This window comes from Ictalurus furcatus, chromosome 28, assembly GCF_023375685.1.
Source record: "Ictalurus furcatus strain D&B chromosome 28, Billie_1.0, whole genome shotgun sequence".
In the NCBI taxonomy this organism is placed as follows: domain Eukaryota; kingdom Metazoa; phylum Chordata; class Actinopteri; order Siluriformes; family Ictaluridae; genus Ictalurus; species Ictalurus furcatus.
This window is the reverse complement of record NC_071282.1, coordinates 2469997-2493964: the sequence shown is the minus strand read 5'-3', so window position 1 is coordinate 2493964 and position 23968 is coordinate 2469997. Positions and strand designations below refer to the sequence as shown.

Here is a 23968-nt window from a genome sequence, read left to right as displayed (position 1 = left end):
TAATTAAAACACAGACGTGTATCAATGTAAAAAACTGAACAGATAACAGAATGGTGTGCTTTGCTACTGCCTCGTCTATATATCGGTTACAACAGCATATGATGTGTCACAGTAGACTTGGGAAGATGCGTGATCTCCTTATGTCTGTCTGTCTTTCACTCCCAAATCCCTCTCTCCTATTATGGAAGTTTTTATAAATGAAGGTAAGGACTTCTGTTCTCAGTTCAGTCAGGTTGTCTTTATGCTGTGTGCATTAACATGGCTTACTTCTGTTAGCTTAAAGAGACTAAAGGCTAGGCCGAGTCAACTCTTCAGTGCTTCTTAAAATATGCTGTGATTGTTACGCAGGGCAAGTGATGGCAATGATTCTGTCTACAAGCACTGAAAACTGTTAAAGCTATGATTTATGTTTATGGTGAAGCGTCAGGAAATGTTCTGTTACTGTTCATTTCAGGAAGAACACAATTAGGAGTCACACCTTATGAAAATAATGCAAAAAGGTGAAATGGTCCTTGGATATTCGCACAAAAGACCCCTGTTTAATCCAGAGGAATCCTGGGAAATTTGGTGATTTTATTGGTGTATGATTCTGAATAAGATTCTGATGGAGTCTGGGAGTGGTGTGTGTTATATGTTACATGTCTGTTGTGTCTTTTACTCGACATGGTAAACGTCTCTGCCTACGTTATTGCAGTGCAGTGGGATTACGCACAGGAGCATTGTGGGAAAGAAGCTGGCTGATGGAAGTGGAATCTCACTGACTGATCAGAGTCCTTCACGTAAACATGATCTGAAAATGCTTTTTATCTTTCTATTTCATTCCTGGATTAAAATGTAATATATGTGATAAGTTTATAAAATATCAGCCGCTACCATTAGTGTGAAGTTGAGTTATTTACTTACCCATGCTGAAGGTGTCGTGTAAAACAACAGAGAGAAATGTAATGTTAGATAAAATACAGAGAGAAAAACTTATGATTTACAGTCAGAATCGCTGCTAAACAATCTTCACTCTGTGCTTTCAGTTCAGCTACAATTTTAATATTTTTATCAAACATAACAACAGATAGTGAATCATTATAAATAGTTTATATTTAAATCATTAAAATCTTCATGGAGTGTTTTCCTCCGTGCAGTAACACATATCTGTGATCGACTGTTGAATAAAACACTCCATATGAAGTGAAAATGCTGAGCATCACCATATTTTAATCCATTTCTATTTGTATCAGGGGAAAATAAAGACAAGTTCTACTCTTCCATAAATGTCCATGTCTCCATGGTTCACAGAAGTGCTGCTTTGATTTGGATCATGCGCGCTTTTCTTTTTTCTTCACACTTTCCTCTTTTCATCACTCTGCTACAGCGTAGTCTTTGTCTCATCTGTCCATCATCTACTTTTTTTTTATCAAACTGTAAAATCTGCTCCTTTGCTCTTGAAGTGTATCTGTGTGTTTATCTCTCTATTGGATGAAGCCTCTGAGGTCATGCTGGTGGAGTTTTGTTCTTTGTCTCAGAACTCTACAGTCTGTCACTAATGTTTATGTTGAATTGTTTTACATGGTGTATTTTCATCCTGTTTAAAATATTGGAGTTGATTTGATCATCAATGTGACTCTCACAGTTACTGAGTACAAGGTAAAAGAGCAAAACCGCTCACTTTCAACAAGAGCTTGTCTTTTACCTAGCGTTAGCCGGTTAGCTCGCACCGTGGCTCTGTCTGATTCTGCAGCAATCTGATCTCCGATGTCGCAGTGTAACTGTGCTCATTCTGACTGCGCTCATTCAAACACAGCACACAGTCTACAGAACAAACTCGCTGCCCGATATTAGCTAGCTTTGTGTGTTGTCGTGGTTCTCAGTGCTAGATGAGGCAGTGATCTAGTCTGTTCTACTGGATGTCCAGTAACTGTAACAATCTAAAGGACACATTTAGTGTGTAGTTTAATTTCCTCTCTGATGGAGAAATGTCTCTGATTGTTTCATTTTAAACTGATATCGAGCCCGTCTCTGATTATTAGCTCCATTACATCAGATTGTTCACTAATGAGTGTGTGTGTCTTTTGTAAAGACACCTTCAGCTTTTTAGCTCTCAGTATCAGTGTGTAGGTCAGATTTCTGTGTCTGTATAACACTAATGACAAACTAGACTCCAGCGTGATGGACGTTCTGCAGCGATCACAGTCTGTGGTGTTCACTACACTATGCTCATGATGCTCATATATCTATGTGCTATTGCACTCTGAACACACAGCACAGTCTAATCTATTTCATCTGCACAATAAATATATTATTCATGCAGCATCAACACATCAACATCATAGAAAAGTGTTTATACTCACCTGATAGTGCCCACTGTGAAAGTAAATAATACAGTGTGAAGATTTTATGCATGAAGTCAAATGTGAATTGTTCCATGTGAAAATGTGAAAGTAACTGTTACTCTGGTTAAAACACAGCTGATGTGTGTCTTAATAAAAAAGAGGAAAACTAGACAACAATCAGTCATCACACACAGTAAATCTGTAGAATGAAGGATTGTGCTAATATATAAGTTTATAAAATATCACCCACGACCGTTAGTGTGAAGTCGAGTTATTTACTTACCCATGCTGAAGGTGTCGTGTAAAACAACAGAGAGAAATGTAATGTTAGATAAAATACAGAGAGAAAAACTTATGATTTACAGTCAGAATCGCTGCTAAACAATCTTCACTCTGTGCTTTCAGTACAAAGATGTTCAGCTACAATTTTAATATTTTTATTAAATATAACAACAGATAATTTCCTCTCTGATGGAGAAATGTCTCTGATTGTTTCAGTTTAAACTGATATCGAGCCCATCTCTGATTAGTAGATAAACAAACTTACTGAAATGATGAATCACGATTTAATTCATATTTGTACAAGCTGCTGCGTTTAGGCCCTTGTGCAGGTGTGTAGCAGAGTGAAAACAGACGTACTGTTTATTCAACTAAAATGAACTTCACTCCACATTAGCACCCTGTATACTGAACCTCATACTGAATACTGAGTGTGTGTTTCATGTACTGAGATGAGAAGCACAGATGATGATGTTGTGTTTATGCAGTGTGGAGATCAGGAACACTTACCTGTCATCAGTACTGTAATCTCCTCTGTTCTGTCTCCATCAGTGACCTGACACAGGTAATGTCCTTCATCTGACCATCCACAGTCTCTCAGCTGTAAGGAGACGTTTCCTCTCTCCATCTCCTGAGTGAACAGACTCACTCTGCCCTCGTAACCTCTCCCCCCTGTCACATGTCCGTTCTTATAGACACAAACACAGCGTGTCCCCTTAAACCACCGGATCTCCATGTTAACAGCACTGATTTCAGGAGACAGACGACACGAGAGAGTGACAGCGGAGCGTTTATACTCCTTTGTACCACTGGAACGAATGAGTTTAAACTCATCTGTGTAGGAAAACACACACACACACACACACAATTACTTTACTCGAAAATAAATAATAGTAACACGTATATTTCTGGAAATGTAACTTACTGCGTGCAGCCGCCATCTTTATCTCTTTCTGTAGGTTCAAACTAATAAAATCCTAAACACACAGAGGAAGAGAGAGTCATCCTTTTACACAACTTACCTCACACTAATACATGGTTAGAAAGCACAATTCCACAGTGTATTCTGGAGGATCAGTTTAACAGGTTACTGAGTCGTTGGTGACTAACATGTACTTTAGCATGATGCTAACTCCCCTTACCTTTTCGGTTCCTCAGATATAAACAAATCTGCTGCTTTAGCTGAAGTGTGTCCACATTTCAGAGCGGCTCATATTCAGTATTTTGACCTCATTACAGTTTAAACACCGTGTGTAAAATCTCCCCCCTGTCTACACACAAATATATTCCTCCTGTTTTAGTCTGTTACAGCAGGAAGTATAATGGCTACTTTCACTTTCACCTTCATTACAGAGAGCTGAGAGAGAGCTCCGCCCCTTCACCTCTGATAACCCCGCCCCCTGTGCTCAGCATTATTAGTTTATTATTATACATGTATGTCCTGAACAACAACAACAACAACAACAACAATAATAATAATAATAATAATAATAATAAATATTTCCCCAGGGTTAACCAAAGTTAATACCTTAAGAAACTAAATTCTTAGTCCTTAATTCTAAGTCCAGATTCTCAGTTTGCTACATACTGGACCCTGGTATCACATTTATAAATTTAGGATTCATGTCTTTTTCTTCATCATTATGCTGTCTGTCAGTCTTTATATATATATATATATATATCATCTATCTATCTATTTATCTCTCATCATTTAATTATTTATGTATCTATCTAGTCATCCATCTATATCCAGATATTTGACATTAACATTTAAATGATTTTTTCCCCCATTTAACATGTACAGAATGAGTCTCCACTGTCCGCTCTTTGAGCTAAAGCTGTTTCTTTAACTTTCCTCCACGGCTGTTGTTCTGCTCTGTACAGGTGCACATGCTGCCCCCTTGTGGACGATCTAAGTGAAGTCAGCTTTACCTTGTTATAGTTGTGTATTACGAGTCGTCCAGCGGTTATTTATTATTTCTTTAAGACTGAGAGAAGTTCTTCTATATTATTTTTATCGGAGCATTTTTCTGCGTTTTGTTTTTCTATTTGCCTCCTGCAGCACAAAATGTACGACTCTGGTGGGACTCGAACCCACAACCTTTGAATGGCCTCAGCCTTTCAGCATAGAAGTCCAATGCGCTATCCATTGCGCCACAGAGCCTGAATGCTTTTGCCCCGAGCCACAGGTGCTACCCTTTATACTACACTGAATTTTTCAGTGCTTGGCAAATTTGGGGGGGGGGGGGGGACTTGCTGGGATTTGCTGGGAAAGTGAACATGTCATTTTAAAAAATAAATATCTTTTTTTAAACGTCACAAATTTTGTAATTATTTCCATAGTTCGTGATGTTTTTTAAATCATACCGTATCCTCTATCTGGTAGCATACTGGCGCTTATCCAGTGCATGTTTAAAGTCCCACAATGCATTGCAGTTTGCTATTTAATCATAAAACAAGCATTTTCTTTCTGTTTAAGTTTTTTATTTCATTTCTTTTCTATGACAATCTAGTGATGCCAGTAATGAAACGAGCACATCGTGCGTGTGAACATTGCGAGTAGTAACAATGCAAATACAACACGTCAAGGGTCATAACAGTAGCTCGCCGTGCACATTTTAAACCAATCGCTACGTAAATGTGATTCATTTCTTTAATGGGTTTTGACCGTTATGTAAAAATTTAAATATTCCTTTCCTTCAGTTAAAAAAAAATAATAATAAAATTCAAACCATTTGAAACATTATGCCTGGAAACACTGATGATCTGAACTGAAGATTTATCCCCCCCAAAAATATAATAATTCATCCAATTTAAATATTGTCAGAAATTGCTTGCTGGTTCACTAATGCACTCTGTATATTAAATCAAGTCTGTCAACGTTTTCTATATCGAGATAAAGTCAAGCAGTTCAGCAGGACACCAAAAACATGATTTGTCATGAACATAGTCAAAGAAGGAGAAAATAATACACACCACCAGCAACAGAAAAGCAATAAATGCTCCATAAAACAAAACAAAACAAATAGATATACTGAAGATCTGCAAACACATTCAGGTTGGGTGTTAAACCATGAATCCAAGAAGAACTGCACCTGAAAATCAGCAGCTACATGATTGACGATTGACGTTTTTGCCGTGATGGTTACGGCTTATGGACAGTCGTCTCAGGACCTACTGCTGAATTCATCGAAAAGAACAACCTGTCTCAAATCCACTCCTTGGCTGCTCCGAATAGGATTCAGTCTCGGAGTTGAAACGGTAAATGATGCCTCGGACGTTATTGAGCGCATCAGCATTTACTCATTGGCAGGGATTCTGATCACCTGGTCTCGTAATACAGGTCACCAAATCTGCTCAGATTGGGCACGAATGCGTCTCCATACGTGGACAACCGGTAGAGCCAAGTGAAAGACGTGTTTAGCCAACAAGCAAGTTAACGAGTACTGATCCGAGTCCTCTCGGAGTATAGTTAAGCCCAATTCTGCATTTCTTCTCATAGGACATCAGCTAGATCCTGAGGGGAAAAAAAAGTCCTTCATGATTGGAGTGACGATCACGTCGTCGGCGTAGCAGGACTCGGGTATACGTACAAGGACGATGGCGTCTTGCTTGACTTGGAGAACAAGTTGCTGGTCGGTGTTGATGGTCGCGCATCACGTCCAGAGAAGGTACCAAGCGGGATAGCAGGTGTAGGTGGCGTGGGTGTCGGTATATACGTATACATACATGTAAAACTTTGCTCGGATTCTGTAGCAATCAAACTTAACATCTTTTAAATGTAATACCTAGACAACACTGAACTACCTTTAAGAATATTAGCGAAATATATTAGTTCAAAATTCACTAATGCACTCTGGGTATTAATTCAAGATGATTCATCTGTTTTGTTAACATTTAGAAAATTCATATATATCCATAAAATGAAAATGAAAATAATAATAATAATAATAATAATAATAATAATAATAATCACAGCAGGATCAAGCATCATGTCGTATTACACTGATTTAATCGGAATCGAATACACTTTTGGAAAAACAGAAGGCAGATGAATGCTCTGTAAAAACAACAACCAAAAAAACTAAACAAAAAAGAAACCTTATACTGGAGAAGAAAAACGAGTATAATCAATATAATTGCAAACACTTTCAGCGCTGGGTGTTAAGCAAGGTGTGATTTCCAGTAACACTTGGACATGGGGGACATAGACAACGATGACGATTGTTTCCCCCCTTAGTTACGGTTAACGTGTGGTTGTGTCAAGATCTCAAGATATAGAAGAGAACTCCTTCAAAAGAACATCCTGACTCAGAGTGTTGGGAGAAACGTTCTTCCTCACGTTCAGACTGATGGAGCGCACCAACTCCTTGAAGAATGCCGTTTCTTTGGGCTGCTCTGAATAGCGCTCGAACTGGTCCAAACCATCCTGCAGCTTCAGAGTCAGCGTGTCGTAGTTGGAGCGTACCACTTCCAGCACCTGGTCTTCCGAAAGCTGGGAGATGTGGTTCACGGCGGCGTAGGACTCGATCTTCGGGTTGAAATGGTTGATGATGGCTCGGACGTTAACCAGCGCGTGGGTGACTTTGCTGGCTGGTTCCTTCCACTGGCCGACGTTAGCGGAGACCCTGAGCACCATGCAGTAAAGGTTATCGAACACCTGGTGCATGCGTATGATCTCGTAATACAGCTCGTCGTAGCTGCTCGGGGTCGGCAGGAACGTGTCGCCGTACGTGATGAACATGTTGAAGAGATGGACGACTTGTAAAGCCAAGTGGAAGATGTTGTGTTTGGACAACAAGCTGGTTTCGTTCGACAGCAGGAACTTCAGCAAGTTAATGAGGGCCGACCAGAGTTCCCGCCATGTGTAGTGCAGACGAATCCTGCACTTCTTCTGATAGCAGATGAGCTTGTGAATGATCTGCACGCAGCGCATGTAGAGGTCCATGGGAAAGTCCTTCATCATGTGAGTGATGATGAACTCGACCATCAGATCCAAGACGGCGCACGCGAGGGGTCGGGACGGGATGCTCTTGTCCGCCGCTTTCTTTCTGTGCCTCATCGGCATCCGGTGCAAGTTGACGCGAAAGTTCATGTTGTCGTCGTGGAGGAAGGCGTCGGCGTACTGGTCCTCGGCTATGCACGTGAGGATGATGAGGCACAGTCGGGCGCTGTTGAGTCGGTGTTCGTCTTTGGTGTCTTGCATGATGATGGAGGAATATTTGAGAAACGTGATGAGCAGGTTGCTCGTTTGAAGGTTGGGGTCGAGCGGCAGCTCGGCGTTGTGCATCACGTCTAAAGAAGGAGGGGTGGTACCAAGCGGGGTCGTAGGTGTAGTCGGGGTGGGCGTGAGTGGCGACGTCGCGATGTCAATCTCTGGATGACTTTGTGCGAGAACCGTGATGAAGTTCCTGTTCAGATGAACTGCCTCGTAGAGAGCGAGCAGGATGGCTTCATTGGTCTGCACCGACAGCTTCTCGTCTGCGTCAGCGATGAACATACTGCCTACCATGCTGGTCAGCGTGGAAAAAAACCCTCCGTGGTTGTCCTCCTCTTTATCCTTGTACTGCCTGTTGTATTCCGTAAGAGCCTGTTGGATCACCATACCCATTCCAGCCAGAGTTGGCTCATCGTCCACTATGGATAACTTCACGATGTAGGGATTCACCGATTCATACTTCCTGTAGTTCACCAAGAGAGCCAAGAGCACCACGGTGTCGTAGCCGTGCTGCGCTCTGCTCGAAACATCCGACAAGATCTGCAAAATGGCCTCAAATATGCTGTTGATCATGACGTATTCCAGGATGGTATTCTGACTGATGTTGTCCGTCACCGTAACCAGACAGAGTAACAACTTTAGGCACAGGCTCTTCAGGCTCTCCGAGCCGTCTCCACAGAGCAAGCTGTCCAGGCTCTCCATGAGGTCCTTCATCCTGACCTCGGCTTTGTCGAATCCCACCAGCATATTAATGATGTCGAAGCCTGAGGCTGATTTGTTTTTCTGATGCACCCCTCTGAAGAGCGCACACAGAGTCTGAAGCGCGTTGACTACTTTAATCTGGTGGTCTTCTTCCAGAGCCTGGACGCAGTGATGGAACAGGCTGTTCATGTTATCCTTAATCATCATTACTTCGTCTCCATCCAGGGCCTCGAGCTTGTTTTCCAGATACTCCAGGTTCACCTTCATCAAAAAGAGCTCGTCCCAGAAGCGAGGGTTCGCCTTGGCTGGGTCGGCTTTCGTGAATATCTCGTCGTACATCAGCACCACTTTTTCCTTCAGCGGCTTTTTAGACGACGACGTCCTTTTCAACAGCCCCGCTTTCTTCTCCTGAGCCATTTTTATTTCGCTCCCCGCACGTTTTACATACAGTTCAACTTATTTACTCATGACTAGCGCTTACCCAGGCGCTAATTCCGTCTCGTCACAGCTCTTTTTCACTTCCGGCGTCCCTCCGATTGGTCATCGGCGGCGTGACGTCATCTTTCCGCGATTTCCTTTTCTGGGCAATTCAAAATGGCGGACTGATAATAAAACATTCACGGTTTATTTTTTGTTGTTGTTGTTGATGGAAACCTATCATGTGAGTCGCACTTATTATTTTGAGCGCGTTAACGACAAAATATGTATCTGTATATAGATATAGATAGATAGATTTTTAAAAAATCATTATCGTCCTTGCTCGTGCGCGTTTTTTGGAAGCATCACTCAAACGTAGGCTCGTGCGAATTAGGTTGCTAGCTAGCCTGCTAGGTTAATGTAGCTTGCTAGCTAGCTACCTTTTCATCCCGAAAATCTAAGTTTAACTGTTTATGCGTGCATGTGCCCTACAAAGGAGACAAAAAAATAATGTCCATCGTTTTGAATTTATTCGCGTTGTACTGGACAGTTTAGCTCGGCTGCTTTTGTAGCTTGTTGTTAGCTAGCTAGCTAGCTACCTTGCTAAGTAGCTAATGGGACTACCAAGGGGATGAACAGTTTATTCCACATTTATGATGTTAGTTTTTTTTTACAGCTCCAAATTACAGGTTTATAATAACGTGCTTGTTTGTTTTTTTTATCGTAACAGCTGCCATGGCACCTTGTATATCAGCAGATATAAATGTAAAGTGTGGTGTTATTTATCAGAGACAAAACGTATGAACGTGGGTTATTGTGAAGTTTTCTATGAGGAGACGTTTGTTTAGCGTTTAAGTAAGGAGTCTCCAGTGTCCAGAGCTTTCTGTTTATTTATTTTTTTAAGTGATTACAGGAGCTAACTTGTTTCTAGGACGGTCCACAGTATTAACTGTAACTACAAACGGATAAATAAATAAGTCGATTAAAAAAAAAAAACAGCATGTGCTGTGATTGGAAAATAATAAAGATCAACAGCGCCTTTGCGTATTTGTTAATGTGATAATGTAGGAGCGTCTGTGAATCCGAGCACACGTCTTGTTGTCCTAAGGGTGTACAAACTTTTGTATCTGAGCGTACAGTTTGAAACATGAATTCATACGTGAGTATTAAACACGGATTTGTCCTTTCAGTCGCAGTCATTATGGCAGACAAAAAGAGCAAGTCTACCGGCGTGAAGCGGGTGCTGACGAAAAAAGAGCAGGAGGAGATCAAGAAAAAGGTTGGTGTCTAACGAAACGCATGGTTCGAAGGAGTCCGGTGTAAGTGGTGCAGCGCCGCTGATGTGGCACGTGATTAGAGACAGGAAGAAGTTATATTTATAGGATTACGCATAATGCAGCTGTCAAGTGTTTTATTCTTTCAGGAGGAAGAAAAGGCCGCCGAAGTGTTCGAGGAGTTCTTGGCCTCGTTCGATGGCAGCGAGAAGAGCGGCGTGAAGACGTTCGTGCGAGGGGGAATCGTGAATGCCACTAAAGGTGAAGCACTGCACTGTTCTGGAGATGATCTGTGAGAAATGACCTCTGGTCAAATCGTTATGCTTTTTCCGGTTACATTAAAACTACCCAATGTTGATACAGTATAAAAAAAAGGTTTCGGTTTTTAAAATGAGTTACCGTAATTTCCGGACTAAAAGCCGCTACTTTTTTTCACACGCTTTGAACACTGCGGCTTAAACAATGATGCGGCTAATTTATGGATTTTTACGGGCTAACGAGCTTCATGCCACCAAAACATTTAGCCTCGTCACATCGGACCGATGAAATTACCGAACAGGTGACAGTGGACCAGTGACGCTATTCGAATTAAATCAAACGCACTCACACTAAATTCTTCAGATCAGTCATTTTGCGCTTCATGCACACCCCCTCATCATGGAAAACACACGAAGAAATGCATATGATGCAGCTTTCAAGTTAAAGGCGATCGATCTGGCTGTCGAAGAAGGAAATAGCATGCGAAGAGCAACTTTTGCTCAAGTCTGCCAGCGGATCCTAACAGTGTGGAGCAGTGTCAAAAAATCTACTATCACCAACGGGTTTCGAAAGGCTGGACTGCTGCGTGATGAAGAGGACAGCACAAGCTCAAGGGCAAATTTGCCTCGAGACGTAAGTGATATCGAGAGCGACAACGAAAGAGAGACTGAGGAAGTGTGTGACGAAGTACCGGTCATTCTGAGGCTGTTCAATTCCGACACTGAAGAAGACGACTTTAGTGGTTTTAGTGCGCAGGAGGAAGATGAAGATGGCGATCAAGGACTTTTCCTGGTAGGCAACTGTATTTTTTTTTTTTTTTAAACCAGCCGTGTTACAGGCACTGTTCGGAAAAAAGCATTTGCGGTACGTATTTAATTAAAAGTTTAAAAAAACTTTGTGTAACATCTTTCTGTGTAAATATCTCATGTTACAACGTGGACACCTGCGGCGTATAGACAAGTGCGGCCTATATATGTACAAAAATTTTTTTCTTTTTAAAGTTAGTGGGTGCGGCATATATTCAGGTGCGCTCAATAGTCTGAAAATTACGGTAGTGTTAAAGTGCTAGCTTTGAGAACCCGTCATCACTGTGACTGACGCATAGAAGCCACGCCTCTTTCCTTTCACTGTGACTGACGCACAGAAGCCACGCCTATTTCACTGTGACTGACGCATAGAGAATATGCCCCCCCCCCCACCCTTCACCTGGCCTGAGAGACAGAGGCCACGCCTCCTTGACCTCGACTAAGAGACACAGCCTCTGTTCACTGTGACTGACAGACCTATAGGCCTTGCCTCCTTCATTATTAGGCCATGCTTCCTTGATTGGGAATGACACATAAAGGCCACCCTCCTTCAGGGCACGCATGCTGCGTGATTGAGCTCTGTTCCGTTCCTCTTTCCTCGACAGATGAGGAGGCAGCGGAGGTGAAAAAGAATAAACTCTACAGACCCGCCTCAAAATTCACCCCCTTACCTCAGAATGCGTCGCCGTCGTCAGCAGAGTCTAAAAGATCTGTGAGTATCCAACCAGCGCTGAGGTTCTACCTTTTCTTATTATTTTCTCGTAAAAGCATACGGTGCTTGTTCTCATACTTTATCGTTTCTATAATAACGACTAGTAATAGTAATGAATTTTTACCATCGCAGGTCGCTAAAAAGAAAGCGGAAGAGAAGAAGAAGAGCAACCTGGAACTATTTAAAGAGGAGCTCAAGCAGTGAGTGTTGTGCTCTCATTGTAAACACACACACACACACATGCTTTTTTTCTGTTCAGCGCTTCTGCTGCATCCGAATAACTGCAGCGTGAGGCCTCACTATAATTCTGTAATTGTAAAATAACGGGTAAGCCGCCCGTAGCGTTATTGTTTTTAGGGTGGGGCTTTAAAGCAGCACAAGGTCTTCTGATGGTCTGTATTTAAAGGTGCGGTTTGAAAAATCTGAAGTTATTTACAGGCGTTTAACAATGACACAGTTTCAAAAAGAAATGCATGCGGTTTGAAATATTTCCATGCACCTGGATCTGACATGGTTAGTTTACTTTCCTTTCAGGCTTTTGGTTGTATTTTTTATTTTATAAAAAAAATTTCTGACCACCCATATATATGACCTATATGAATATGAATGTGTATGAAAAAAAACACTTTTCAGGCTAGAGATATAATCTAAAAAAACAAAATGCAAACCGCTCCTTTAAGACGATTACACGTCTGTGCAGTGGATATTGCTTTATTGAGAATTTCAAGTTAAATAATAATAATAATGTGGCTTCTGCAGGTTTCACTCCGAGGAAAAAAAAACGAAGTGTTTATTTTTGTATGATTTTGTATGAAATAATTTAGTCACATACTTACGCGTCTGAGGCAATTATCATGAGTTCCCTCCGCCTCTGTCGCAGAATACAGGAGGAGAGAGAGGAGCGCTACAAAAGGAAGAAGAACGACCCGGGAGGCGTGCATACAGATCTGGACCTACCGCTAACGCGGCGTTCAAGTGAGACCACACACACACACACACACACACTGTTTAATCGCAGTTATGTGCATGACAGTCCATCATCAGCCCAAATTTTATTACTTTAACAGACTTTGCGTTTATGTTTGTGTTTATTTTTTTGTGTGTGTTCTTTGCAGTATTCGATGACGATCCCACAGTGCCCACTACAACTAACCTTTATATCGGCTGCATCAATCCCAAGGTAGGCGCAGTATTCACTTGACTGATCGCTGAATAGTCAGGGTAGGGTGATTTTTACTGATGCTACAAGTCCCTGTGTAAGCAAGTAAGATGTTACCATAGAAACAGTAATGTGTTAGGCATTAATTTAAACCTAATACATTGAGAATGAAACAGCACTAGGGTGTAAAACAGGTTATTATGCATGTACGATGGTGGTGTGCTCCAGTATGAGTCTTTTGTTGTTGTCGTTGTCGTCGTGCGCTCTGGTTTGTGTAGATGACGGAGGAGATGCTGTGTAAGGAGTTTGGGAAGTACGGCCCGTTAGCCAGCGTTAAGATCATGTGGCCCCGGACGGAAGAAGAGAGGACCCGAGTGACCAACCGTGGCTTTGTGGCCTTCATGACACGGAAGGACGCAGAAAGGGCGCTGGCCGCTTTAGATGGTAACTAGCTTTTACGTAAATGTAAATGAGGGGAAACTCTGAGGGGGTGTGTCTAGATGTTGAGAGCGTGCATTGGTGGGTTGGTTATGTATGGAAATATTAGAAAAGCAGGACAGAAGCCGAGATGGCGTGAGTAGAGGCGGTCCACTCTGTATAATGTGAAATGGGGGAGGAGACTGGGGCTTCCCCTCCTCACCGGGAGTGGGTTCATTCTCCGTGGTTCTGATTTCCCCGCAGGTAAAACGGTGATGGGTTTCGAGATGAAGCTGGGCTGGGGGAAGGCCGTGAGAATCCCGCCCCAGCCCCTGTACACTCCTGTAGGAGTGTTGAAGCCCACGGCCCCGCCTCCTCCATCAGGCTTGCCCTTCAATGCCCAGCCCCGAGACCGCTTCCGCAACGACTTCTCGAAATCCCGCAGCCGCGCATCTGAGGACTTCTACAAGGTAAAACAAGAAACAAACAAAAAAAAACGTTCAATGCTCAAGGGCGTGGCGCCAATCATGCCACGCCCCTTGTACTTGTGTGTTAAGTGCTTGAAGTTTTTCTAAGCATCAGTGTCAGTAGTAGGACGAATTTTTCAAAGTCAAGGCTAGTTCAACTGCTCGCGTAGTTTCCTCTTGGAAATTGTATCGTAGAAACACGGTGTCGGTTGGATGCCGTTTTAAAGTTTTAATCATCATGAAAGTACGAAGAAACACTTGAGAAATGATGATAAATGTATCCGTACATGAGTACACCCCTAAGTGAAAATGTCCAAACTGGGCCCAAAGTGTCAATATTTTGTGTGGTACCATTATTTTCCAGCACTGCCTTAACCCTCTTGGGCATGGAGTTCACCAGAGCTTCACAGGTTGCCACTGGAGTCCTCTTCCTCTCCTCCATGATGACATCACGGAGCTGGTGGATGTTAGAGACCTTGTGCTCCTCCACCTTCCGTTTGAGGATGCCCCACAGATGCTCAATAGGGTTTAGGTCTGGAGACATCCTTGGCCAGTCCATCACCTTCACCCTCAGCTTCTTTAGCAAGGCAGTGGTCATCTTGGAGGTGTGTTTGGGGTCGTTATCATGCTGGATTACTGCCCTGCGGAACAGTCTCCGAAGGGAGGGGATCATGTTCTGCTTCAGTATGTCACAGTACATGTTGGCATTCATGGTTCCCTCAGTGAACTGTAGCTCCCCAGTGCCGGCAGCACTCCTGCAGCCCCAGACCATGACACTCCCACCACCATGCTTGACTGTAGGCAAGACACACTTGTCTTTGTACTCCTCACCTGGTTGCCGCCACACACGCTTTGACACCATCTGAACCAAATAAGTTTATCTTGGTCTCATCAGACCACAGGACATGGTTCCAGTAATCCATGTCCTTAGTCTGCTTGTCTTCAGCAGACTGTTTGCGGGCTTTCTTGTGCATCATCTTTAAAAGAGGCTTCCTCCTGGGACGACAGCCATGCAGACCAATTTGATGCAGTGTGTGGCATATGGTCTGAGCACTGACAGGCTGACCCCCCCACCCCTTCAACCTCTGCAGCAATGCTGGCAGCACTCATACGTCTATTTCCCAAAGACAACCTCTGGATATGACGCTGAGCACGTGCACTCAACTTCTTTGGTCGACCATGGTGAGGCCTGTTCTGAGAGGAACCTGTCCTGTTAAACCGCTGTATGGTCTTGGCCACCGTGCTGCAGCTCAGTGTCAGGGTCTTGGCAGTCTTCTTATAGCCTAGGCCATCTTTATGTAGAGCAACAATTCTTTTTTTCAGATCCTCAGAGAGTTCTTTGCCATGAGGTGCCATGTTGAACTTCCAGTGATCAGTATGAGGGCGTGTGAGAGCGATGTTAAATTTGGTGTCACACCTGCTCCCCATTCACACCTGAGACCTTGTAACACTGACAAGTCACATAGCACGGGAGGGAAAATGGCTAATTGGGCCCAATTTGTACATTTATACTTAGGGGTGTACTCACTTTTGTTCCCAGCGGTTTAGACATTAATGGCTGTGTGTTGAGTTATTTTGAGGGGACAGCAAATATAAATAAATATATATATGAAAGGTTGACATCAGGCATATGAAACCATCTTAGACGCACAATACTGTTTTACTCAAATTACCCCATATGCTAGATTAGAGATGTTTATTTTTTGTGCCTTTAATCATTTGTCCTTTGGGTAAGTGGTATTAATTGTTACCTCACATAATAATAATAATAATAATAATAATAATAATGATGATAATAACTCTAACCTTGACATGATTAGGCGTAGGACAGTGAGGATGTGTTGCAGTGTTGTGTATGGTTTCATTATTTAACAAGCCTAAACTTACGTTATTGTTTGTATCTTCATCACGTGGTTTGACGTCACGAACAGACTCTGTACGACGCCATAGTGACAGTGGTTATCCCATCAGAAAGGTACACGCTCTTTATCCATTTAATATCACAGCATGACTCAGAAAAAGCCACACTTTTTTTTACCCACACACTTACACATACACACACACAGAACAACAGTCCCAGGTGGCAATGACATAACATTAAGGTAGTACATGCTCTTTAATGAATGACTTGAATTACTATTATAGTGCTGCAGTACACACAACACACACACACATTAAGTGTCAGTCAGGCGTAGATAACCCCATGGTATGTTGAAGAAACTGTGTATACATTAGAGAGGACTGTACGGTAATTCAAAAATTCACGATGTACAAGGTTACGGTCATTTTCACAGCAAAATCAGCCTCACAACAGATCCCTGAATGTCTCGAAACAATTAAAATCAGTAAATAATAAAGCTCTCGAAATTCAGACCTGTTGTTTTGTTTTTTGTTAGTCAAAAAAAAAAACATTAAAAAAAGATTTATCTTTTTTGCTCCAATAAAAAACATGTAAGTTTGGAATGATTGACAGTTGCACGGATTTTGGGACTCTCCGATATTACCTGATGCCACGTAAACCCCGCCCACTTCGCCCCAGCTGACACTGGTGAGCTCTTGTCTCGACTCTCGAATGCTTCCGGGAATGTTTCGAGTTCACTCCTGCGAAATAACATCTTTTGGCGTATTTTGGGCTCGGCTAACGATAGACAAATATATACCGTCCCCCTCCGAAAGTATCGGAGCAGCAAGGCCGATTCTATTGCGTTCGCTATACGTTTTAGACATTTGGGTTTGAGATCAAAAGACGAACGAGACGATAGGTCAGCTTTCGTTTCCTGACATTTACGTCTAGGCGTGTTCAACAGCTTAGAACATGGCACCTTTTGTTTGAACCCACCCATTTTTCAGGTGATCAGAAATATTGGAACATGTGACTGATGGGTGTTTTTTTGTTACCCAGGCGTGCCCCGTTAGATTGATTGATTAAACAGTCAATAGCTCTGAATGTCTACGCTTGGTTCGAGCTCTGGGTTTCATCTGTGAAGACTGCATTTGTTGTTAAAAAGGATAAACCAACATTGAGACCAGAAAGCTGTCTATGGGAGAAAAGCAAGCCATTTTGGAACTGAGAAAAGCCATTGCATAAGCATTGGACATAGCCCAACAACTTGGAATGTCCTGAAAAAGAAAGAAACCAGTGGTGTACTAACAAGCAGATATCAAACAGGATGGCCAAGGAAAACAGCAGTTGATGACAGAAACGTTGTGAGAGCTATGAAGAAAAACCCAAAAACAACAGGTAGTGACATCACCATCAAGCTCCACAGGGCAGGGGTGAAAGTGTTACAATCCACCGTTCGAAGACGACTTTGAGAGCAGAACTATAGAGGCCATAGCACAAGATGCAAACCACTTATGAGCAGTAAGAATCAGAAAGCCAGATTGGAATTCAGAAAAAGAAATACAGAGGTGATCCACAAAAGTTCTGGAACCAAGATGAACCGTTACCAGAGTGCGGCGAAAGAAAGGATCTGCTCATGATCCGAAACATACAAGCTCATCTGTGAAACATGGTGGAGGTAGCGTCATGGTTTGGGCTTGCATGGCTGCTTCTGGAACATTCTCACTAATCTTTATTGATGATGAACTCATGATGGTAGACTGGTCAATTCAATCACCAGACCTTAACCCAACCGAGCAGCATTTCACCTCCTGAAGAGGAGACTGAAGGGAGAACCTAAACCTTGCTTTGACCTTGCTGTTCCAGTAGTTTCGGAAGGGACCGTATTCAACATCGGACCGCTGTATTTATTAAGAATCGCAACTATGGAATTCCTGAAAATAGGTTAAAAGCGTCATGTTAAATCTAGCACGCTACAAATAATTAAAAATCGAAGGATAATTAGAAAGTGATTTAATAATGTGGGGAAAATCAGGTTTGCATTCGATTTTGGAAGGAAATCGTCCCAGCTACGTTTCCTCTCTCCAAATACATTTTGCAGCTTCAACGATTATTACAACTAATTATTTTTTAAAAATCCTGATTATTACAACTATAAATAAGTAAAATCAGTATTGTGGTATTCTTTAATCGCCCGGCTGGAGGCGTGTTTTTCTTCGCATAAGATCCGTGGACCGAACGTGCGTCCGAGGGCCTCCGCTCTGCTCAGGGTAATCCAGGCTTTTTAACATCCTCTTAAACACTCCTCTCAGTATTCATTTTGGGAACTGAAATGACGTTTGAGGTACTTCAGGGTGAGACAGAACTGACATATATCCATAGACGACCGGATGAAGGAGTGAGATAGAGGGCGAGTTGAGGGAGGAGCGTACACTCATTCATGCTCTCATATCCTTTTGTCTTTTGTGCGGCCAGGAACCTGCTGTGCCTCATCCACAGGATGATCGAGTTTGTGGTGAGAGAGGGACCCATGTTCGAGGCCATCATCATGAGCCGAGAGAAGAACAACCCAGACTTCAGGTGTGTGGGAATGTGAGGTCGTTATCGTTTCTGCTAAATAAGCTCACGCTGTTGGTATTTTATTGTTAAAGTATCGCACTTTTCAGTATTATCAGTATTAATATCAACATTCTCAGTGTTTCGTTTAATTCCCATATACACGTGTGTTACACGAGCGTTATGGGGTTGTACAGTACCGTTCGCTTAAAACCTTTTCAGCAATTCAGCTCTTTTTTTTTAATTTTATTTTTTATAGAACTCTTAACTTTTTCACATGGTTTATTTAAACCTGAGGAACCGAGTTCAGAATTCAGAAGTTTTTCAGAACTCAAACAGCTGTTTCAAACTCAAAAGATTCGGAACTCGGATGTTTCTGTAGCTCAGAACCTTTTCAGGACTCATTCAATTCAAGAACTTTCAGAACTCAAACATTCAAACCTCAAAATCAAAAAAAATCAGAACCCTTTATTCAGAGCTCAACCTTTCGGAATTCAGGAACGTTCAGAACTCAAAAATGTTATTCAGAACTCAATTTTAACTCGAAACCTTTTCAGGACCAAAAAAGCTATTTCAGACTCCGAGATTCAGAACTCAAAACCTTTTTTTTTTTTAAAACTCAGAGATTTTTTTTTTTTTGGAACTCAACACCTTTTCAGAAAAAAAAAAATAATACCCCGAATTTCAGAACCGTTAGAACTTTTTCAGATCTCCAGAATTAAAAATCTTTTTTCAGAACTGGGAAGTTTTTTGTTGTTTTTTTTTTTAATTCTAAAATCGGAAAGATTTTTTATTTATTTATTTTTTTACAAAAATGCAGGACCTTTGTAGGACTTCCGTTTCCAGGAAGCTTTTTCTCCAGCAAAGAACCACACACCTTGTGTTTAGCTACTTCCTGTGTTTTGCATTGGGCCAGCATGCATCACTTTAGTTATTTTACATAACGGTCTCGGTTCCTGCGAGTGTAGTGCAGGGACGCTGGTCCCGGGGTAGCAGGAACGCTGAACTGGAACTCCTCTGCAGATGTAGTAAAAACATTGTGAAATAAAACTTTAATTTTTTTTCCCTCCACTGAACTGATTTTCTCTGAGCAGACAGAATGTGGGGCAAAGCGTGTGGGATCTGATAGTCGCTACTCACCTGGGGGACGCAGTAATGCTTCCTCATAACCGCTCCCTTTAATTATAGACGAATTCCACCTTCAGGTTTGTTTCATCACACTCTGTGTTCGTTTTACAGATTTCTGTTTGATAATAAGTGTCAGGAGCATGTGTACTACAGGTGGAAGCTCTTCTCTATACTGCAGGTACACACACACACACACACACACACACACAGTAACAACTGAAAACCTGCTTCATCTACTTCATTTCTTTTTCATGAGATTGAAACTTCTCTCTCTCTCTCTCACCCACTCTCGTTCTTTCTTCATTTTCTTTTGATCTGTGTCACCATCTCTCATCCTCTTTCCTTTGATATCTTTCTTTCTCTCTCGTTCCCATTATTTTTTTCTCTCGCTCTCCGTCTCTTGTTCCTCCTTGTCCTCACACTTCCCATCTCTCTCCCTCTTGTCTCTCGTCCATTATATCGTTCTTTCTCTGCACTATTACTCTCTCTCTCTCATGATTAATTCTTTTTGTGTCGCTCTCCCTCTCTGTCCACCTCTGACCCTCTCAATCTGTCTACCCCTCCTTCATTTGTCTCCCTTTGTCTTCCTCTTCACCATTATTACTCTCTCTCTCTCTCTCTCTCTCTCTCTCTCTCTCTCTCTCTCTCACTCACTCTCAGGGCGACAATCTCAATGAGTGGAAGACGTCAATGTTCCGAATGTTCCGGGGCGGCTCTCTCTGGAGGCCCCCTGTCCTCAATCCCTATCTCCACGGAGATGAGGAGCCTGAGGAAGACCCCGCCCCTTTCCAGGAGGAGGAGCTAAAGAAAGGGCAGCTCAAGCCCGAGTATGTGTTGCGTTGTTACATCAGGCCGCGTGGACGTGTTGGAGGGAGCTCAGTAATGCAATTGTATGTGTGTGTGTGCGTGTGTGTCAGGCACAGGGAGCAGTTGGAGGTGTTACTGAGGGCTTTAACCCCCCGTAGGGTGGAGATCGGTGATGCCATGCTCTTCTGTCTGGAGAGAGCGGAGGCTGCAGAGGAGGTGGTGTCCTGCATCGCTGAGTCACTCTCGATGATACAGACACCGCTGCAGAAGAAGGCACACACACACACACACACACACAGTATAGAAATCCTGCTGGTACTTTTAGGTGCTGGATCCTCACCTGTCCTGCCGTTTTGTCATGCAGGTTGCGAGGCTTTATCTGGTGTCGGACATCCTGTACAACTCCAGCGCCAAAGTCTCGAACGCGTCCTACTACCGCAAATAGTAAGATCCGTCTCTTAACCGTGTCTTCGACCTCACACAACTTGGGAGCGGAAAAAAAAACGGCGTGTGTTTTTTTTTGTTTTTTTTTTTTCGTGTGCAGCTTCGAGTCGAAGCTGCCGCAGATCTTCAGCGACATGGGCGAGGCGTACCGGAACATCCAGGCCAGGCTGCAGGCCGAGCAGTTCAAGGTGAACGCGGCGTCACGGGGGAACACGGTCGCTTCGTTTTAAACTCCTTCCTGTTCGCTGACGAGTTCTCTTCCCTTTTCCCCGCTTTCTCCAGCAAAGGATCATGACATGCTTTCGCGCCTGGGAGGACTGGGCCATCTACCCGGAATCCTTTCTGATCCAGCTGCAGAACATCTTCCTGGGGCTCATCAAACCGGGAGAGGAACTGCCCGAACGGACAGAGGTGACCTTTTACCTTTAGAGATAAACCCTAATACTAACAAGATTAGCAGTACCTAACCATGAAAGACCACAATGGCCGCTTTCTAATTGAAATGAATCGACACGATATGCTCGCTACGTAGGGTTTAACACAGTGATGGGGTTTATTGGAAATTCTGCCATATTACAGACTTAAATTCAATTTAGTATAGATTTTATGGAAAATCTTCAAGCGGTGAAATGGAACACGTCTACCGGAACAAAATGGCTTCATTAGAAAGGTTTTTGTTTACCTCAAATTCATCTGGAAGAAGGAGATTAAGCAGTGCCGATCCTAAAGCCAGAGAACTTGGTTTGACGGTTAGAAGTGCACTCTGGGTAATGTAGAATCGTCTCCCGTAGGCCGCCTCTCCTGATTTGGACGGCGCTCCGTTAGACGGCGTTCCTCTGGACGGGGCGGAGCTGGACGGGACGCCGCTAGACGACCTGGACGGATCACCCATGCCCTGGGACCCGTCCTCTATCGACGGCGTCCCTGTGGACGACATCGACGGCGTGCCGCTCGGCCCCGTGATGGACGACATCGACGGCGTGCCACGTGAGTGCAGGGGGGGGCCTCTCTGCGCCCATCGGTGTTGTGTTTACGACTTCTTAGACTAGATAGTCTTTCTCTCTCTCTCTCTCATTCTCTATTTCTTTCTCTCTCTCTCTCTCTCAGTGGATGAAGGATTGGATAAGACGTTACCGAGCATCGCCTTGTCTAAGTGGGAGCGAGTGGATGACGTGGAACACTCTGGTAACCACAAACTCTCTTCCCACCTTCATCTTTATTTCATTACCGCTCAGTTCTGATCTCTCCTGTCTGATCCCGCAGCTAAATCCGACTCCGAGGACGAGACGAGCGCGAGGTAAAAGTCTCTCCGTCTCTCGTTTCTTTGAACCCACTATTTTTTTTCCTTCTTCCTTCAAACCTTTAATTGACGACCCTCTCTCAGCGGCATGAAGGAGAACGAAGCCGACTCGGACGACGACAGCAGCAGCGGCGACGACGACGACGTGGCGAGCCCCAGCAGGTTCGAGGGGGCGGAGTTTAAAAGCAGCCTGCGCAACTTCGAGATGTCTGAGAGCAAGCGGACCCGACTCCGAGAGCTGGAGGTGAGAGACCCGGCACGCTCGGAAATAAAGCACCGGCTGAAAAGGAATAATCGGATCAGAACGAAAGGGTGAGTTATGCTGAATAAAGGGGTGTGTGTGTGTGTGTGTGTGTGTTAGGTGAAAGTGATGAAGTTTCAGGACGAATTGGAGTCAGGGAAAAGGCAGAAGAAATCCAACACAAGCCTTCAACAGCAAGTTCAACACTACAGAAACAAACTGCTACAGAAGGTACACACACACACACACACACACACACACACACACACACACACACACACTTGGGCTTCACTCATGATACTAGTATTTAAATCTCCAGCTGTTCATTTCTGCATGAGGCATGCCGAATGCTCAGTTACTATGGTGACCAACAAACTAGGCAAAAAAAAAAAAAAATCCTCTCCTCGTGGCAGGAGTTCGATAAGGACGAGGAGGAAAAGAGGGAGAAACCTTCAAGCAAGCAGAAGGACAAGGCGAAGAAGGAGGAGAGGAGAGAGCGAGCCGAGGACAAGAGCAAAGGGAAAGAGCGGGATCGAGACCGTGACAAGGAGCGGGATCGGGAGAGGAGTAAGAAGAGCGAGGACCGGGAGAGGAGCAGGGGACACAGCCGGGAAGGGGAGGACAAGAGGGAGAGGTGTGCGCGTGCACACACACACACACACACGATGTTGATTGATGTTCCATAACACTAACATTGAACGCAACTATAAACGGATAAAAAAAAATTAAGTACGACTTGTCTGTTGATGTTGTGGATTATTAACAGCACCACACCCTGAATATATAATAATAATAATAATAATAATAATAATCTCTGTGTTTAGGACGAGGTCGCGCTCTCCGCGCAAGTCCAAGCGTTCCCGTTCTCCGTCTCCGCAGCGCCGGTCCAGACGCTCCTCGTCCCGATCTCCACACCGCTCGCACAAGAAATCCAAGAAGAGCAAACACTGACCTGCGTGACCTTGTTTCTCAAGCAGCTTCGATGAACTGCTCCCCACACACGTGTACACACACACATGCACACACACACACACCCTGTAACGCTTCACAACTGGACTCGGGCCAGGAGTTCCCGTCCCAGAATCCTCCTCTTCGTGGCTGCTCCGATTGTAGACAAGGCGTCGGACCAGGGGTTGTTTTCTTTCTTTTTTTTTTTTTGTAAAATGAAGTCGAAACGTTTATTTGTACAGGTGTCTTAGTTTTGTTCTTTTAAGGAAAGTCCCTCTGTAAAGATTTCTGATGATCGGTCTCGCAGTCTTTACAATAAACAGCTCGTGGTGGTATAACCCGCTTGCGTCGGACCGACAAGTTCTGTTCGTACACGCCCCAAATGCTCTCCCAACATAAGCCGGTTCAATTTATCATCTAAAAACAGTGGAAGGGGCGTGGTCAAAAGGAAAAACTCTCTCTCTCATTCTTTCTCTCTCTCTCCTCCCTCACTGTCTCTCCCTCCCTCCTCCCTCCCCCCTCCTCCCTCCCGTCCCTGTCTCTCTCCCCCCCTCCCTCTCCCTCCCTTCCTCCCTGACTTTTTCCTCTCTACCCCACCCTTTCTCTCCCCTCCCCTTCCTGTTTCTATCTCTCTCCCTCTTTTTCTCTCTTCCTCCCTCCGTGTCTCT

General features: G+C 43.5%; 3 protein-coding genes and 1 non-coding gene across 4 annotated transcripts; 1 reads left to right on the top strand and 3 right to left on the bottom strand.

Moving 5' to 3' along the window:
* Positions 1 to 960: 960 nt before the first annotated feature.
* Positions 961 to 3994, bottom strand: LOC128603242 (butyrophilin-like protein 1). The gene is made up of 4 exons (XM_053617552.1): positions 3746 to 3994; positions 3529 to 3580; positions 3114 to 3437; positions 961 to 2612 (listed from the first exon to the last, which is right to left on the bottom strand). Exons 2-4 carry the CDS (start codon positions 3542 to 3544, stop codon positions 2596 to 2598), a joined length of 357 nt encoding a protein of 118 aa, XP_053473527.1. The 5' UTR covers positions 3545 to 3580; positions 3746 to 3994; the 3' UTR covers positions 961 to 2595.
* Positions 3995 to 4676: 682 nt separating this feature from the next.
* Positions 4677 to 4767, bottom strand: trnar-ucu (transfer RNA arginine (anticodon UCU)). The gene is given in 2 exon segments: positions 4677 to 4712; positions 4731 to 4767. It is a non-coding gene; the product is annotated as a tRNA-Arg (tRNA).
* Positions 4768 to 5065: 298 nt separating this feature from the next.
* Positions 5066 to 9068, bottom strand: armh3 (armadillo like helical domain containing 3). Its single transcript, XM_053617481.1, has one exon. The coding sequence runs from the start codon at positions 8938 to 8940 to the stop codon at positions 6874 to 6876; it is 2067 nt and encodes a 688-aa protein (XP_053473456.1). The 5' UTR covers positions 8941 to 9068; the 3' UTR covers positions 5066 to 6873.
* Positions 9069 to 9103: 35 nt separating this feature from the next.
* zgc:163098 (uncharacterized protein LOC100037380 homolog) lies at positions 9104 to 23792 on the top strand. Its single transcript, XM_053617474.1, has 24 exons — positions 9104 to 9184; positions 10131 to 10219; positions 10364 to 10475; positions 11884 to 11990; positions 12123 to 12190; positions 12871 to 12965; positions 13106 to 13170; positions 13428 to 13593; positions 13831 to 14036; positions 15965 to 16008; positions 18352 to 18456; positions 19672 to 19738; positions 20221 to 20387; positions 20478 to 20640; positions 20732 to 20811; positions 20912 to 20999; positions 21094 to 21222; positions 21603 to 21798; positions 21919 to 21996; positions 22075 to 22108; positions 22196 to 22355; positions 22473 to 22583; positions 22766 to 22986; positions 23177 to 23792. The coding sequence occupies exons 2-24, from the start codon at positions 10142 to 10144 to the stop codon at positions 23301 to 23303; spliced, it is 2667 nt and encodes an 888-aa protein (XP_053473449.1). The 5' UTR covers positions 9104 to 9184; positions 10131 to 10141; the 3' UTR covers positions 23304 to 23792.
* Positions 23793 to 23968: the final 176 nt, after the last annotated feature.

Excerpts from the sequence above, each read along its gene's own strand:
- zgc:163098 (XM_053617474.1), top strand. The coding sequence starts at position 10,142 with ATGGCAGACAAAAAGAGCAAGTCTACCGGCGTGAAGCGGGTGCTGACG. Across the intron at positions 21,223-21,602 it reads AACTGCCCGAACGGACAGAG|GCCGCCTCTCCTGATTTGGA; the intron begins GTGACCTTTTAC and ends CGTCTCCCGTAG. Across the intron at positions 21,997-22,074 it reads GGATGACGTGGAACACTCTG|CTAAATCCGACTCCGAGGAC; the intron begins GTAACCACAAAC and ends CTGATCCCGCAG.
- armh3 (XM_053617481.1), bottom strand. The coding sequence starts at position 8,940 with ATGGCTCAGGAGAAGAAAGCGGGGCTGTTGAAAAGGACGTCGTCGTCT.